The sequence below is a fragment of the Pochonia chlamydosporia genome, chromosome 1, assembly GCF_001653235.2.
Source record: "Pochonia chlamydosporia 170 chromosome 1, whole genome shotgun sequence".
Classification (NCBI taxonomy): Eukaryota; Fungi; Ascomycota; class Sordariomycetes; order Hypocreales; family Clavicipitaceae; genus Pochonia; species Pochonia chlamydosporia.
Genome location: NC_035790.1, coordinates 6,440,802 through 6,457,018, shown reverse-complemented (window position 1 = coordinate 6,457,018; position 16,217 = coordinate 6,440,802). Strand labels below are relative to the sequence as shown.

The following is a 16,217-nucleotide window of genomic DNA, read 5'->3' as shown; positions in this document are numbered from 1 at the left end:
AAAATTTTCAACGTTTGGCTCCCTCAAGCACGTCGACTATTAATTTCCTGACCACATCTCTCCCAAACCGCATAGCCCGTCAAAACCGTACTGAAGAACATGGCAATCGACACGGTGCCCAGATCGATATCCGCCAGTCCCGAACTCCAAGCAGGAATAACAATATCCAACACCTCAGCAAGAAACTTTCTCGTAAGCCCTGACATCTTACGGCTCGCCTCTTTGGCTGCTGCCTCCCTCTCCTGTTTCCGCTTCTCAGCGGCAGCCATGGCCTTCTTCTCGCCGCCCTTGACAGACTTCTCATCCTCGCCAGCGCCAAAGCCACTTCCCGTCTCGGGAACAGCGCGATGGGCATAAGCACGGAAGATACTGATACCTGAACCCAATGCCGAGCAAACCAGCGCTGCGAGCCACAGACCTTGGGACTGGCCATCAATTCTCACGGCTTCGTCGAACCCAAAGATGGATAGGTGCTTCACATGCAGAAGATCGGGAAGGGTGATTGACTCCGTGAAGCCGAAGAGGCCGAAGAGAGTATCTGCCAGGATGGAGAGCCATGTCTCGATGCCCTTCTCGGGAGCCAAGTAGGCGTTCCAGCCGGATTGAAAGCTTCCGAGGCACCAGAAGAGCCGGATGGCACGGCGTGTCATGTTGAGGTGGCCTGAGAGTTCGAGCATGGCCAGCTCACTGGATTTGTGGATGGTAGGCGGTTGATTAGACAGGAGCATGGGAATCAGAGCTGGATAGAATGTGAGGATGGAAAATATGGATTGGACGAAGCGCATGAGGCGCTCGAGACCGACTGTTGGACATGTTAGTTTCCGAGATGGACTAACTGGCGTTGGGTTAAACGAGACAGTAGTGTGAAGCGTAGGAGGAATCGAATGAGAAACTTGGCAGAGTGCCCTTTCGAGACGTATTTCATACAAGATGCGCCTTGTGCTTCCCATTCACACGAGTTCCATTGCTGGGGAATGAGAATAATGGTGATGAGGGGAATGGGATCTTCGTACCGATGTCGGTGCCAAAGGCAACGAATTGTTCAAAGTATCCGGCCATTGCGAATACTGCCAGGCGGTTTATGTCAACAAGCAGGCGACACTAGTATTTTGAAAAGAGTAGATTGCCAACAGACAACTTGAGAGAAGGTATCTTACAACGTGCGGTGTGCAAGGTTCAAAGGATGAACCTCGTTTCGAGCGGTTTCAATTCTTGGTGCCCAGACCAGAGCTGAGCACTGACGATCCCCTGAATGCTTGGAACTGGATGGAGCTGGGGCCCAACTACAGTGGGTACAGGTCAGGTACTTCCGAAACTTTTTTGTGTGGTCAGCCCATGCAAATTATTTCGGGATTACCTCCTGTCTACCCACTGTACCCAAGACATCTGGTGTGGCTTTTGCTCATGTTGACCTGTTGGCTTACTCTCATTTCACCTGGACTCGTCACTGACTACGAAGCGATCGAGCAGTAATCAGACATTGAGTAATAGAGCCCTTGGTTGGTCGGTAGACGACACTAGCAATGACACATCCGTGCGTCCTTATCCATTTCACTGGCACCAAGCGGACGGGCTTGTAGATGTGGAGATCGGCTGCCCATCCCCCGAGGAAGCTGCCAAAAGCTGGGTTCCAAAGCCGCCTGCAGGACGTGACATTGCAAGGTAACGCACCCAACCAATATCAATGATACTACATGCTGTGAGCTCTCAGTAACTCCGAAACTTTTTGTATGGCAAACCTGTACAAAGTAGTTTGGAATTGCCTGCACACACGTTTTTTGCACGAGGACATTCCGACCTTCGAAGCGCTTTTTTAGACCTGTTTCGGGTTCGTGCATATTGTTTCCGTTCCACACACGGCATCGTTAACCTACCTATAGACGCAAATAGAAGCCGGGAGTATTTCTCTCAACATGGCAAAACGCGAAGAAGCTCAACAGTTTGCCACGGCATGTGGCGCCTCTGTTATCGAAGCCAGGGGTGTGATTTTGATCTTCGACAGCTTGACCACAGGGTTACATTTAGCCCCCTGGCTCCTCGTCTTCCATTGGGCAGCCTTAGACACCACCCCTTGGACGGTCTGCGGCCGGACTTTGAATGATGCTATCAGATGATGGAGGGATTCCTGATCATCTTGTTTCCCCTCCCCCGCACAGGATGAATAGGCAGCAGAGAGTCAGCAACTCCAGCATGCAACAACTGCAATATTTTACCGGTCCGCAATTCATCGCCTAGGATTAGGGTAGTATCAATCATAAGAATATGGCGGGGTCATGTCTTGGTCTGTCGGATTATCCAGCTTTGGGTAGTAAGCTAGCTCGGACCAAGGCTTCATGGCATGATACACTCGTGCCATGGCCGCTAGTCCTGACTGTCACCTGCCTAGAAGAGAGCCCGTTGCTGCTGCATACACGGTCATGTATTTGGCATTTTGTTCCTTCATTCGAGGATCATTCTTCTCCGCCCCTGTGCTCGCCCTGGATTGGCACGATAATGCGAATTTTCGGAGTCATGAGGGGCCTTTGCACAATCACTTGGCCCCGGTCGTGACGCCATGTCTTGGATCTGGAATATTAAAAGTACACAGGGTTCTGGTCCACCCCGGGGGACCGGTGATTGCTGAAAATGTTATAAAAGTTCCGGGCTCCTGCTGTGTCTCGTCCCTATTTTCGCGTAGTTTCGGCGTTGACCAAGCTCTGCTGCTTCAATTGGGTTTCTGTGTGCCCAACCAATTCCAGTATGCCGCTGTCTAATAAGTTAATTCTGCTCCTGGGGCTGGCTGGCGTAGCTTTGGCCGTACCGGCAAAACGTACTGTAAAAACACCAGCGGCCGACCACAAGAGAGCTGGCGCTATCAAGGAAGCGTTTGAAATTTCATGGAATGGCTACTACAAGCATGCTTTCCCTCATGATACACTCCATCCCGTGACAAATGGTTACGAAGATGACCGGTATGTGTTTTTGGCTTTCAGGTTGCTGTCGATTGTGCCATCTACGTTCTAACCTTTTACTTCTGTAGAGCTGCATGGGGAGTAACAGTTGTTGATGCCCTTGACACAGCTATTGTCATGAATAGCCTGAAAATTGTACAGCCGATGCTGGACCATATTACCAATATTGACTTTACCACGACTGCGGAGGCTAATTACGGCATTTCTGTATTCGAGACCAACATTCGGTACCTGGGTGGCCTGCTTTCTGGTGAGTATAGACCCCGAAATGGGGGTGGATATGGGACTTCCAGGCGGCTGACAATTCGTTCCGCAAAGGGTACGACTTGCTCAAGGGACCTTATAAGCACCTTGGAGCTGATCCTAAGAAGGTCGATGCCCTCTTGACCCAAGCCCGAAAACTCGGTGACAGCCTCAGCGTGGCATTTAACACCCCGAGCGGTATTCCCGACCCAACCATCTACTTGAACCCTACCAAGAAGCACAGCGGTGCTAGCAGAAACAACATTGCTGAGATTGGGACTTTGGTTCTGGAATGGACTCGTCTTAGTGACTTGAGCGGCAACAAGACTTATGCCCAGCTGGCGCAAAAGGCCCAAAACTATCTACTGAAGCCGACAGGAAGCCCGGAAGCCTGGCCGGGGTTGATCGGCACTTGGGTCAGCACAGAGAACGGCACTTTCATGGACAGCAGTGGTGGCTGGTCTGCTTATGACGACAGCTACTACGAGTACCTGATCAAGATGTACGTGTACGACCCCAAGGCGTTTGGTCTGTACAAGGACCGCTGGGTAGCTGCAGTGGACTCGACTATGAAGCATCTCCTGTCACACCCTACGACACGAAAGGACCTGACTTTCCTGTCTTCCTATAACGGGCAAAAGACCAACCCCAACTCTGGACACTGTAAGTAGTGCTGCCGAAGCCTTTCTCGCTCCTCGCGCAGTGGTTGAGTGCACTGCCTCTGCCCCTCCAACGGCAATTCATTAACACGAGTTTAAACACAGTGGCTAGTTTTGCTGGCGGCAATTTTATTCTCGGCGGCGCAATTCTTGGCGAAGAAAAGTACAAGACACTCGGCCTCCAAGTCACCGAATCTTACTACGAGACGTACGTCCAAGAAGCAAGCGGCATTGGACCCGAAGGCTTCCGCTGGGTAGACGCAGCCCTCCCAGCTAATGACCCTAGCAACCGGCCTCCGCCGGCGAACCAGACCGAGTTTTACAAAAAGGCAGGCTTCTATAACACTGCGACGTATTATATTCTGCGTCCGGAAACTGTGGAATCCCTTTACTACTCGTACCGACTTACCGGCGACAAAAAGTACCAGGACATGGCGTGGACTGCATTCCAGGCAATCCGCAAGCTGTGCCGTGTGAATGATGCGTATGCCGAGTTGTCAGACGTGTCCAAGGCGAACGGTGGTGGATTTTCAGATTCTATGCAGAGCTTCTGGATGGCTGAGACGCTCAAGTATTTGTACTTGATCTTTGCCGCTGATGGGCCTGTACATGTGCAGTTGCAGGGTGGTAAGAATCAGTTTGTATATAACACTGAAGCTCATCCTGTTGCTGTGAGGGGTTGAATATGGGTACATATGTATATCAGGTACATTTATTCGAGAATTGAATTATGTTATACTGTGAGTGGAATTCTGTCCATGTGTGATGCAATCCCGCCTTTATTGGTGTTGCAGTTGTTAGAAATCCAGCTAGACTATATTATGCGCCGCCCTCCCTTTTGGCATATTCATCCTCCATGGCCTCTTCGTATAGTCTGTCGGCTTCCTGTTCCTCCTGTGTCTTGGGCCTTGTTGAGCCAGCACCAGTGTTTACACCGGCGCCAGAGGGCTTTTCGATTTGGAAGTCAATCTCGTTGGTGGTGGTGGTGGATGTGGGGGTGTTCTCGTAGACTGGTAGGCCCATGGTGTCTGTGTAATGAATGAATGAATGAATGAATGAATGAATAGTGAGTGAAATGTCTGCTGGAGATGACTGAGTGTTGTGTCGTGATTAAGATGTGGTGTGAGATGAGAGATGGCCAAGATGAGGCCAAGTTGCTGTGCCTCATATAAATATAAAACCAGGCAGTGGCAAAGGAAAGCGGATCCCACCAGACATGTGCAGTCCGATCTCGATGGATCCGTCTGGAAACATTGAACCGTGCACCGGATCTTTCCGGTCTCATAATTGACGAGACCCGATGAATGCGATATACGAAGCGAAATAATTGATTGGTTCTGATGACCAGATTTGGAAGTATGCATCTTGGCAGGATAGATTATCTGATGTCATGTGTTTGGCGTTTGCGATCTATACGACGACATAGGTTAATTCAACGACGTGACACGCATAGATCGTATAGCACATCTTGTAGGCGAGATGAACATGAGAGAAAAGAAATACATGTGAGATGAGACTGTACACATGACTATTACTATCTATTACACACCCTCTCAATCCGATGAGTGACAAAAAAAAAAAAGGACTGAAAGCAATGTAAGACTCCATCCCAATTCCCCAACGCCAGCTATACCAACATGAACCAACACAAACCAAAGTAAGACAGTGAGGGCAGTTTCAAAATTCCCTACTCTCGCCAATGTCGCAAATGTCAAACACGCCCGTCTCCTCAATGCCCTTCCTCTTGAGGGCCTCCTTCAACAACTTTGGCGGCTCAAGGACCTCCTCCATCGTCAGCGCCCAAGTACCCCAGTGAATGCCCATTGCCTTTTCACACTTTGTATCCTGAAAAATCTCAACCGAGTCAAACGGATTGGCGTGCATGGCAGAAAACGCCACGCGCGGATAATACGCCCCGATAGGAATCAAACCCAGGTCAAACGGCCCCCTCAGCTCGCCAATCTGCTTGAACTGCGGGCACCGCGGCAGGGCCTCATACTCGGGGCCGTAGTCGTCCGTACCAGCGGGCAACGCAGGAACAGCACGGTAACCCGTGTCGCCGCCGAACCAGACGGACTTGTCGCCGGATTTGACGGCCCACGAGCACCAGAGCGTGGTGTCCTTGTCCCAGAGGGATCGTGCCGACGTGTGCTGGCACGGCAGGGCGGAGACTTTGGCGGAAATGGTGTCTTCTTTTTCGCCCGTCTTGATCTTGACGTTGAGGTTTGCGTCCTCCCACCAGTCGAGCTCGGTGACGTTTTTGAGGCCCGACTTGCGGAACCAGGTTTCCAGGCCGAGCCCGACGAAGAATTGTACGTCCGGGTGGTGTTTTTGGATTTCGACGACGGACGTGTGTGACAGGTGGTCGTAGTGGCTGTGGCTGATGACGACGGCGTCAATCAGAGGAATGTCCTTGAGGTCGCAGGGCTTTGGGGTGTATCTCTTGGGTCCCATGAAGGTGAATGGCGAGCAGCGGTCTTCGAAGACGGGGTCGAAGAGGACGCGTAGGCCGGATGGGAATTCGACGTAGTAGCACGCGTGGCCGAGCCATGTTGCGCGGAGTTTGTCTGATGATGTGCGGTCGGGGAGCCATTCTGGTTTCTGGACGGGGACGGTGGGAGGAGAAGTGTCTGGTCGTTTGAGCTGGCCTGTCAATGTTGGCCTGGATGTTGATCAATGATGTTAGAGGTTTGATGTCATTTTAGGTGTTGTATCTGTTGCCCCCGAGAAAGCGTGACTTACCAAACTACATTCTTGACAATGGACCAAAAGTTGACGGGATTCGACCACGACGGATACGGATTCTTAAAGCCAGACACAGTCCCGCCCTTGATGATGTGATGGGGATTCGAAGACGCTTCCTCTGGAATCTTGGACCGTCCGGCGATTTTGGAAACAGTCGTGGCATAAGAGCTCACCGGCTCAACGGTAGCACCCGTGGCCGAACTATTTGTAGAGGTCATGATGCCAACGTCCGTTCCACCCAGTACTCCTACTCGTGAAGAATTGTGTCGAGAACTCAAGTTCGGATGTAATCTACGCCAGAGACTAGAGGTCCACTGGCGAGAAGTCAACAGCATAAGAGGTATTCCAGGTAATAAAAAAAAAGCAGAAAAACACCAAACAAAAAAGGAAGGGGTGGGAAGAAGGGGACCGGGGGGTAGAGGGTTTATTTGGGTACAGGAAGAGAAGGGGGAAGAAAGGTTCACAGGTAAACTAGACTATTGAAAGTTTGGGGCGTGCAAACGAACAAGGTATTTCGTGGTGTGGCTTTTCATGGCCGGGAACGGGAACGGGTGGGAACTGGGGACTAACTAATTCATTGATGGAGTAGTACAGTACGGAGTTGGACTACACAATTTCGAGAGTAATAATGGTTACTTGACGTGGCAGTGAATGGATTGTCCGAGTTTCCCGCCCCTTGTTCTGCGACCCTGTTTATGACCATTGGACATGTTTCTATCTTGGGCTTGAATATTGAGACACCTTGCTTCTACTTCAGCCAGAATATCTAAATAAGTAAAAGACGGCACAGGGTGGAATGTCCCTTGACTTTTTGACAGGTCTCCCTTGAGATGAAAGCCTCGCAATTTGTGGCAGCAATATTATCCCGTCGCTGGCTCCGGATCAGCCAGCCCTTTGATTGCGCGACATCCGGGAGTGACGACGACTCGATGTATCGACAAACCTGTCATTTTATCCATCATCATCATCATATTTCTGCCTATTGTTGGCTTGGTCACTCAAATCAATTGCATTACCGTCCCTCGTTTGGGTGCGGACTCTAGCCCATCCGGCGGACATTCAAGTTGTCCATGTCCGCTTCGTTTGTGTCTGCGTCTGCGTCTGCATCTGCATCTGCATCCACAAACGGAGTTAAAGAACGGCTGAAGCCCGAATCCGCGAAATCCTTCTTTTCCAACACCAGGCAATCATTCGCTGATCAAGTACATCAGAGCCACCAAGAACGTCCATGCTTATGCAGCAGACACCGTTGGCCTGTTGATCCGTTTGAATACACCAGACCCTTTGTTACCATGCCAATATTGGCCAAGACTAACCGTACCGCCGTTTGGCCACCTCGTCAGCTATTATTGACTACCTAGGTAGTTACTTGACATGTATGTTTAATGTCAGTCCACATGGCGCAAGCCGTTTCACAACCCATCAAGTAATGTACCCTCAAGCGCCAGCCAAACGCCTCGTTTGACAAGCTTCCAGATTCCCCGGCCACGTTGACTTGACGGCCTACGACCCTGAATCAAAGCTCAAAAAGCAAAAACCGCAACGTTGAGGGCATTTTGTGCCGCCACAAAGCCCCGAATTACAGCCAATTTCACTGCAACCCCCCATGCATCCCTGCCATTTGCCATGAGGTCTGCCACGTGTATTTACTGCAAGAGGGTGTGACGATGTGTTTGGGGGCTGATACACATTTTTACGCAATGACATTATCCTTGGCGGTGCGTGGTGATCTCTCATGCGGCGGCGCTTTTGCTTGGAAGGACGGGACCAAGACAACGGACACGAAGAAGGATGAGACATCGTGTGTCCGCTGCTTTTTGATGCAATGCGACCTTGTATAACCTTGTGCTACCTCCCCAGCTGCACTCGAGTCACGGCTCAACATTGCTTGCATGACACGAACGCTTCACATGTCGACATCAAAGGTAAATCTTAATCAATCCCGCTCCTCATCTATTTGACTAATCTAGCTAAGACAGCCAACGTAGAATGTACTCGTTCCCTATACCATACTGGTCTAAAGATGCTGGTTACCACCCCCGTGCTTAAAACAACGCTGTAGATCTGATCCATCGCAGACAAGAGTCAAACCCAACCGTCAAGTGCAAATCGAGCACCCAGTCCATCCTGAAGATAAAAATAAACCAAATCCCTGCCCAAGACCAGATGAGCTTCTCTCTCCCGCAATGACATCGCAGATCCTAGCCTTGTTATCGCAACCAGTCCATCCCTTAGATGGCAAGACGCTCGACCTTGTCGCGGAGGGCCTTGATCTGGCCAGCCAGCTCACTAGCCTCGTTGGAGTTGATGCTAGCAGCAATGACGGCACGGCTCACACCGCAGGCGCGGCCCAAGAGGGTCTTGCTGGGAACGTAGACGTAAGGAGTACCCTTGTCCTCGCAGAGGAGGGGGATGTGCAGAAGAATAGCGAGCGGTTCGGTGTCGGCGGCCAGGATAGCGATTTCGCAAGTACCACGGTTAAGAGCCTTGGTCACTATAAGATTGTTAGTCCATAGCCACGCACTCACCATCAACGTCTTCGGTCTCTTGCCAAGCCGGCCGGGATGTTGATGCACAAATGGAGCCGTACCTTCGTTGGCGCCCTTCTTTGCCTGGCGCAGATGAGTAGCCGACTGCAGGAGATCGAGAATCTCCTGAGTAAGAGCGGCGTCGGCCAAGGGCCAAGCTGCGAAATCATGATTGTTAGCAAACCAGGTCGCCATCAAGTCCTGCTCGTGTCCGGCAAACAGACAGGGCGTGCACATACCAGCATTCGCGTCTTCCGCCATTGTCTTCGACAGAGGCTCGCCTGAGAAAGGTTCACGGCCGTTAGGGGTGAAGGGTAGAGATAAGGCGGTGGTTGCCTTTGAAAATTATTGCAATTGAAGATCGGTGAAGAATTGTCGGCCGGCCAAAGAAAAAAAAAAATCGACCCCACGATAAGAGACCGTCTGTCAAGCCACACTCGTGCCGGATAAGGAATGTTAGTATCTGGGAGATCACGTGATGTGGCTTAGCTCACAGACGGGTTCACCATGCCGTCTCTGAGCCAGCCAATTGAAGCGATGCTTTGCACTTGTCAAGACACCATCCATCAACATGGACGATTCAAGCAAGCATGCAACCAACAACATGACGACTCGTATAAATGCGTCTTAGGCCTCTTCATTCAATCAGAACTCTCTATAATCGCCATGCTCGTTCAAGTTTCTCGCACAATGACCGCTTACGTGTTGATCGCACCATTTGCTGCATGGGCTTGCTAGCTGCTCCTTTAAGCCTTGAATCAGAGCCCACGGCTGCAGATATTGTCCTTATTATTATCATATAGTTCCCGATCTACTTTTAAGTCGACAAGAAAACAGAGGAATATGTTCCAAGAAGAAAATGAATTCCCCTTTATCAGTTGTCATATCGTTGATTCACTATATCACACCCCTCAACAGCTGTGGTCTGCAAAGAGTAAAGCAGATTACTATATTTCGCCCAATACCATGCGTCGAATTACCTCTTATGCTGAGATGCAACCAGTCTCAGTAGACGATCCAGCTGTTCCCCAGCCGCCAACAGCTTCTCTTCCTCCAGCTTTCTACAAATCAATTGCACGCCAACCGGTAATTCAAGCGAGGCCATTTCATCCTTGTGACTCTCCCACACAGTTCGGTTCCATCCATCCAACTCGTTTCGTGGGCTCTTTTCAAAGGCGGTCCCAACATCGACCTGAGATACCTTGCCTCCCGGTATGACCAAAGCTGGATAATCCAAGAAGTTCCATATCTTGGTGTACCCAACCCAGCGGCATCTACCATGAGGCACCGCGGAATGAGGCATGGGTGGCATGAGAAGAACGTCTGCCTGACGTCCTGTCTTCGGAGACCTCAGAGAATTCCACTTGTCGACATAGGCTTGCTGGAGCTGCCACTTTCTCTTGTTAAGCTGCCAGTAATCATGCACCGAGATTGGCTTGGCTGCATTGACGAGTCTCTCTACATGTGGTATGAAAGGTTCGCCGCCCTCCTGAACCGCATTGCGGATGTCTTGGCCTCCATCCACGACATAGAATTGATCCTATCGTTTGCTTCGTCAATAGGGGCTTTGGGTTTTTCGTATTCACAGCGAACGTACCATTATTTCAATACACTCCCGATGCAGTTCTGCGTCCCAGTCAAACACATCATGACCGGCAGCGCGACATGCTTCCACAGCCTCATGGAAAACACGGGTCACAGGCGGATGAGGTTCAACCACTCCATCGTCAGCCAATACGCCTATTGTAAGGGGCCGATGTAGAGTCTCATTGTACAAGTGAATTCGCCACGGAATAGGCACGCATCTCGCATCCAGTGTCCACGGCTCCGCTCCAACTACAGCTTTCATTACATCATGAAGAGTGTCCAAGCTACGAGCCATCGGGCCAATAGAGGACGGCACATGCTCTTGGCCTTCTGTTGAAACAGGGACTCCGCGATATGGTAATCTCGAGCTCTAGCACCGTACTTAATATATTTCTGAGCGGAAAGTCGGGGAGGCTCACGCTTGGTTTTAGCCCGTATATGCCTGTCATGTGCGCTGGAATGCGTATGCTCCCGCCGAGATCTGTTCCCCAGCCGAGAATACTGGCTTGGCATGATAACAGGACTGCCTCGCCACCAGTAGAGCCTCCGGGTGTAAAGTCTTTACTCAATGGATGGTCGGTTCTACCCCAGAGCGGATTTTCTGTTTCACACCACTGTTGTGAATCGTGTTAGCTGAATGGTCTTCATTCATGGGAGTGACACATGAGTCTTGACGTCACCATGATGCTTTGTGGGAGATTAGTCTTGGCTGTTATAACTGCCCCCATTGACTTTAACATTTTGACCAATACGGCGTCTTCGGAGGCGGGTTTGAAGCATCTCCCCACGTATCCAAGGGTTGAGTCAACCCCTTCGACGTTAAATTGATCCTTGAGGGTGACGGGAACCCCATGAAGCGGACCAATAGTCTTCCCGGTCTGCTGAAAGTATCTGTCTAGCTCTGCTGAACGCTTTAGAGCATCGTCAAACAGGATTTCTGTAAGGCTTGGACGAGTTGTTAGCGGACTGCTTCGTGTCACATTCGGAATCTTACTTACCAATTGGACTAAAGTCGTCATTGGAGTCAGTCATGTCGCAACGTTTCACGGGTTATCTGAGACTTACACGTTGGTGCTCCTTGATAGTTCTGACATGGATTCAATTATTGTTAGATGGTTTGCTCTCAATTTAGTGCGCAGGAATACTCTCCAAGGTATCTACCTGCAGAGTGAAGTTACCTTTGAATGAAATGCTTGGCCACATCCACAGCTGTTACATCTCCGCTTTCTATGGCTGTTACAATTCCCTTCGTAGTTGAGATAGAGGACAGGACATTAGTCGATCTGTTTGTTGGCTGTGTTTCTTTGTCGAGAGACACTTGGTCAATTTTGTTGGCCTGAATGGCCCTCTTCTTCTCGACAACCGCTCGCCAATCCATATTGGTTCCTAGTCCGGGGTTGGTCATGTTCTTTTCTTTGGTCATCTAAACGGACAGTGTATTTCAGCGACCAGATTGCTGTTCGTGTAAGTGTAAATGAAGAGCCAAGTATGATCACGGTTGTGGACCTTCCGATGGCCGGCGATAGCTGCGGGGGAAGAGGCGGGGATACGGAGGAACAGAGGAACAGGTCTAAGAGAAGGACGGCAGTAATTGAACTATTTGACAGATGTAAATGAATTACACGAATGCCTCATAACTGATTTAGTTTTTGACATATTACTTTCGAATCACCCTTCCTGTATTGCAATTGCTGCCATACCTGTCAGGGTACCTGAAGCATCTGGCTGTATTGAGCTGCTTCTTATACATTCATAAAAGGTCTGTTGTGACCATCTCTGTGACTATCAAAGGAATACATGCTGCAAGTGTACATCAATGCGTCTTGCGAACTGTCTAATCTTGCTCTACCTGCGTCCGCTGATGAGCATCAAGACTGAAACGGGCAAACGGACTCCGCTGCCTCAACCGCCGACTATACTTGAAGAACACCCACGGCACGACACAAAACACCGTAGCAAGAGCAGCCAGTATACCACTGGCTATGTTTGCATTCAGGCCCTCATACATTGCATTCGCAATCAATGGCATCAAGCCACTGATAATGGCCCTCACAAACGCCAGCCCCGAAAAGGCGGATGCGCTGTACAAGAGGTAAGAATCGGAGAGATAGCCACTCAGAGTGTAAGCTAGCTCGTTGACTGCAAATCCAATGGGTACCAGAGACAATGTAGGAACTATCCAGTGCAGACCCTTGGCGAAGGGCGGAATCGTCAGCGTGAACCAAATCAAGCCTATTGCCAATGCGGGAGCTGCGAATGCAAATCCCATGATTTTGTCTTCACTGAACATGAAAGTTAATACAGAATATTGTGGTAGCAGAAATTATTAATGAACTTACGGCTGAAGTGCTTCCTGTTTGCGTCTGCGTGCTCTTGCGACTCGCATGTCCCAGAATCGCGGCAGCATGGTGAACAGCGTACCAAGAGCAATGGCCAGAAAAGTCAATGTCGATTGCGTTCTTGAGAGCCCCATAGTCTTGAAAATTGGAGTCAAAGACTCTGTGAACAGGTAAATGATGCCCCATGATATAGCCGATATCGTTGCGATGATCATCACCAACGGCTCAGTAAACAGCAGAGTGAATGGCCTCACAACAACGACATCAACCAAAGATCTCATACTAGGCAGGTTGTCTGGATTATGCCACTCCAGGTCGGTGATTGTCGTGTTCTTCTGTATCTGCTCGATTTTCCGGCCAAGTAAAATACTCGGCCTGCTCTCCTTGATTGCGATCAGCGCAACAAAAAGCACCCCAGTGACAATTCCAGCGCTGTAAAACACCCATTTCCAGCCGGCGGCTGCAGTAATATAAGAGGCATACACAGGACCAAAACACAATCCCATTGTAGTTCCGACATTCCACAACACGACGATCCATATTCTTCTCTTGGCATTGAACATGTCTTCAACGCTGCCTGCAATAACAACGGATGGGACAGCGGAGGCAAAGCCTGTTATAAAGCGGCCGATGTATATCATCGGGAGTGTTGGCACGGCGCTTATTAGGATGCAAAATATGCTGAAGAATAAGCAGGATACAAGATATGGTAGACGTCGGCCGACGACTTCGGAAAAGGGTGGTATTAAGCAGCCACCGATGGCTTGCCCGAGTTGGTACCTGAAAACTGGTAAGAACGTTTCATCTCTAAAATAGAAAGTATTGACTCAGTTCAAGTATACATGAATGTAAAGGCTACTAGTGCCTGCTTTCTGTTGAAGCCATATTCGGGAGCTGTAGTGTCAGCCACATGTGCCTGCGATGTGTTGCAATTAGCAGAGAGATTCAAGTTGGTATATGTACTGCCATGGAAGCGCCAATATCGCCCTTGTAAATTGATGACTTGATACTTACTCCGGTGGTGCTTATGACAGTCCTACGCCATATTAGATACAAGAATGGATGGTGATGGCGAGAAACCTGGACTCACGTGTAAAACTCCAAAAGAACAATAACCGATGTATCGAACAACTTTCGAGTGCTTGACCAGTTTCGCGGATGATGCGAGGAATCTCGTCTCCAATAAATAAATCCATCAGATCTTCTCTCCACGCCATACTGAGCTAACAAGATGGACTCATCCTCTGCCTCGACGACGGTCGGTTTGCATTTCTCGTCATCACTTCGTTCTTCACACAGGCTGTCCATCATATTGTGTAATCGCATTTCGTGTAAAGTCAGCGTCAAACTCAAGGCCACTCGACCAATTTTGTCACTCACCATCAATCATTTTCTGACCATCATTCTGCCCCCGCGAAATGTGCGAACCGTCTGCAATCCCTGCAGTGACAATTTTTCCATCAAATAGCATATATCTTTCGAACCCTTGCGCAGGGTACTTCCTAAATGAGCTAGGACATGCCGATAGTTTACTTGTCTCCTCATCAACCCTAATAGTTGATAGGTTAACTGTGAGGTTGCATTGGTGATGCAAGTAAGATCCTGCAACTTCTCACTCTAATTGGACTAGCAGTCTTTCACTTCCTGGAAACTCTCGCCCGGCTGCATATACATTTTATGTCCGCAAGCTTATGCCAAGATGGCAATTTGCTCCGGAACTTTTCAGGGCTTTGAAATGCTCACAGCTGTTGTGTTAGCAAAAGAAACCAGACGTTGTTAAATCCATTTTGGCGCACCGAGTTGCATAATATTGCATTTACCTCGAGCTTCCTCTCATTCGCACTATGTGACCATTGTCCATTTACAAGCACAAAAGAAAGGGAAATGTTCCAAGACGACTTTGTTAAATGGGGTTCCCCCAAGAAAACAGGAGCTGCCTTCGATTTCAGAAGTAACAACTTTGTTGATCCTTTGAAACTACACCTGCTAACCATGCACCTCACCAGGCGATGTAGTCACAACACCATCACTCACGATGCTAGATGCCATAGCAAAAGCAACACTGAATGACGATGTGTATAACGAAGACGAAACAACTTCAAAATTCGAGAAAGAAATTGCACACCGTTGCGGCCACGAGGCGGCCGCCTTCGTCATAACAGGCACAATGGCAAACCAGCTCGCCATCAGATCAGTACTCGCTCAACCACCTTATTCAATTTTGACAGATGCCCACTCGCACCTCATCCATTGGGAATCAGGCGGCGTAGCTCATTTAAGCGGTGCAATGATCCAGGCCATAATACCACAAAACGGCAAACATCTCACCGTTCACGATGCCATCAAACACGCCATTATTACAGACGACGTACACAAAGCCCCCACTCGACTAATAAGTATTGAAAACACAACATCCGGTTCAATAATACCACTACAAGAATTACGCCTCCTCAAAGAGTGGGCAAGTGACAATGGGATCGCCGTACATATTGACGGCGCCAGGCTCTGGGAAGCAGTAGCAGCTACGGGTCACCAGCTCATAGACTTTGCGCAATGCTGCGATGTGCTCACATTAGATTTCAGCAAAAATCTGGGAGCTCCAATGGGGGCCATGGTTCTTGGAGACGCCGGACTAATTCGACGATTAAAACGAATTCGAAAGAGCATCGGCGGAGGCATGCGGCAGGCCGGTGTTCTAGCCGCAGCAGCTCGGGAGGCAGTTTTGGAGAATTTCGGGCCCGGACAGACAGACGTAAGAGGTGTGCTCAAGGCGAGCCATGTTCTCGCGAGGCGGGTAGGTAGCATGTGGACAGAGAGGGGAGGTAATATATCAAGGGAAATAGAGACCAATATGGTATGGCTGGATCTGGGAGCTTCTGGTGTCGACACAAAGCGTTGGAACGAAATTGGAAGACGGCATGGTATTAAGTTGGACGGTAAAAGGGTCGTATTGCATCATCAGATTTGCGATGATGCTGTGCTTCGTTTGGGTAAAGTAATGGACGAGTGTCTACAAAGAGCAAGGAACACGGGAAATCCCAATGGCAGTCATAGACGAGCACATATGCAAGCCAGGCTCTAGATATTCTTCACTAAGCATTAGAGACACTGGTCTATATTATTGAAGAAACTATCGCGAGAGAAGTTCAATGCGCAGCACATTCA

General features: G+C 49.6%; 6 protein-coding genes across 6 annotated transcripts; 2 read left to right on the top strand and 4 right to left on the bottom strand.

The window, feature by feature from the left end:
* Positions 1–23: 23 nt before the first annotated feature.
* On the bottom strand, positions 24–1,059 carry VFPPC_01698 (peroxisomal biogenesis factor 11 (PEX11) domain-containing protein; the record flags this gene model as incomplete). The annotated part of the gene is made up of 2 exons (XM_018281475.1): positions 24–802; positions 1,014–1,059. The coding sequence occupies 2 exons, from the start codon at positions 1,057–1,059 to the stop codon at positions 24–26; spliced, it is 825 nt and encodes a 274-aa protein (XP_018150212.1).
* Positions 1,060–2,739: 1,680 nt separating this feature from the next.
* On the top strand, positions 2,740–4,536 carry VFPPC_01697 (mannosyl-oligosaccharide alpha-1,2-mannosidase precursor; the record flags this gene model as incomplete). Its single annotated transcript, XM_018281474.1, has 4 exons — positions 2,740–2,951; positions 3,020–3,201; positions 3,270–3,857; positions 3,959–4,536. The coding sequence occupies 4 exons, from the start codon at positions 2,740–2,742 to the stop codon at positions 4,534–4,536; spliced, it is 1,560 nt and encodes a 519-aa protein (XP_018150211.1).
* Positions 4,537–4,672: 136 nt separating this feature from the next.
* Positions 4,673–6,816, bottom strand: VFPPC_01695 (NAPE-hydrolyzing phospholipase D; the record flags this gene model as incomplete). The annotated part of the gene is made up of 3 exons (XM_018281473.1): positions 4,673–4,881; positions 5,545–6,515; positions 6,596–6,816. The coding sequence occupies 3 exons, from the start codon at positions 6,814–6,816 to the stop codon at positions 4,673–4,675; spliced, it is 1,401 nt and encodes a 466-aa protein (XP_018150210.1).
* Positions 6,817–12,547: 5,731 nt separating this feature from the next.
* On the bottom strand, positions 12,548–13,693 carry VFPPC_01692 (MFS multidrug transporter; the record flags this gene model as incomplete). Its single annotated transcript, XM_018281470.2, has 2 exons — positions 12,548–12,995; positions 13,056–13,693. The coding sequence occupies 2 exons, from the start codon at positions 13,691–13,693 to the stop codon at positions 12,548–12,550; spliced, it is 1,086 nt and encodes a 361-aa protein (XP_018150207.2).
* Positions 13,694–14,138: 445 nt separating this feature from the next.
* VFPPC_15419 (hypothetical protein) lies at positions 14,139–14,435 on the bottom strand (the record flags this gene model as incomplete). Its single annotated transcript, XM_018293172.1, has 1 exon — positions 14,139–14,435. One exon carries the CDS (start codon positions 14,433–14,435, stop codon positions 14,139–14,141), a length of 297 nt encoding a protein of 98 aa, XP_018150206.1.
* A 652-nt stretch (positions 14,436–15,087) lies between these two features.
* Positions 15,088–16,134, top strand: VFPPC_01691 (beta-eliminating lyase; the record flags this gene model as incomplete). Its single annotated transcript, XM_018281469.1, has 1 exon — positions 15,088–16,134. One exon carries the CDS (start codon positions 15,088–15,090, stop codon positions 16,132–16,134), a length of 1,047 nt encoding a protein of 348 aa, XP_018150205.1.
* Positions 16,135–16,217: the final 83 nt, after the last annotated feature.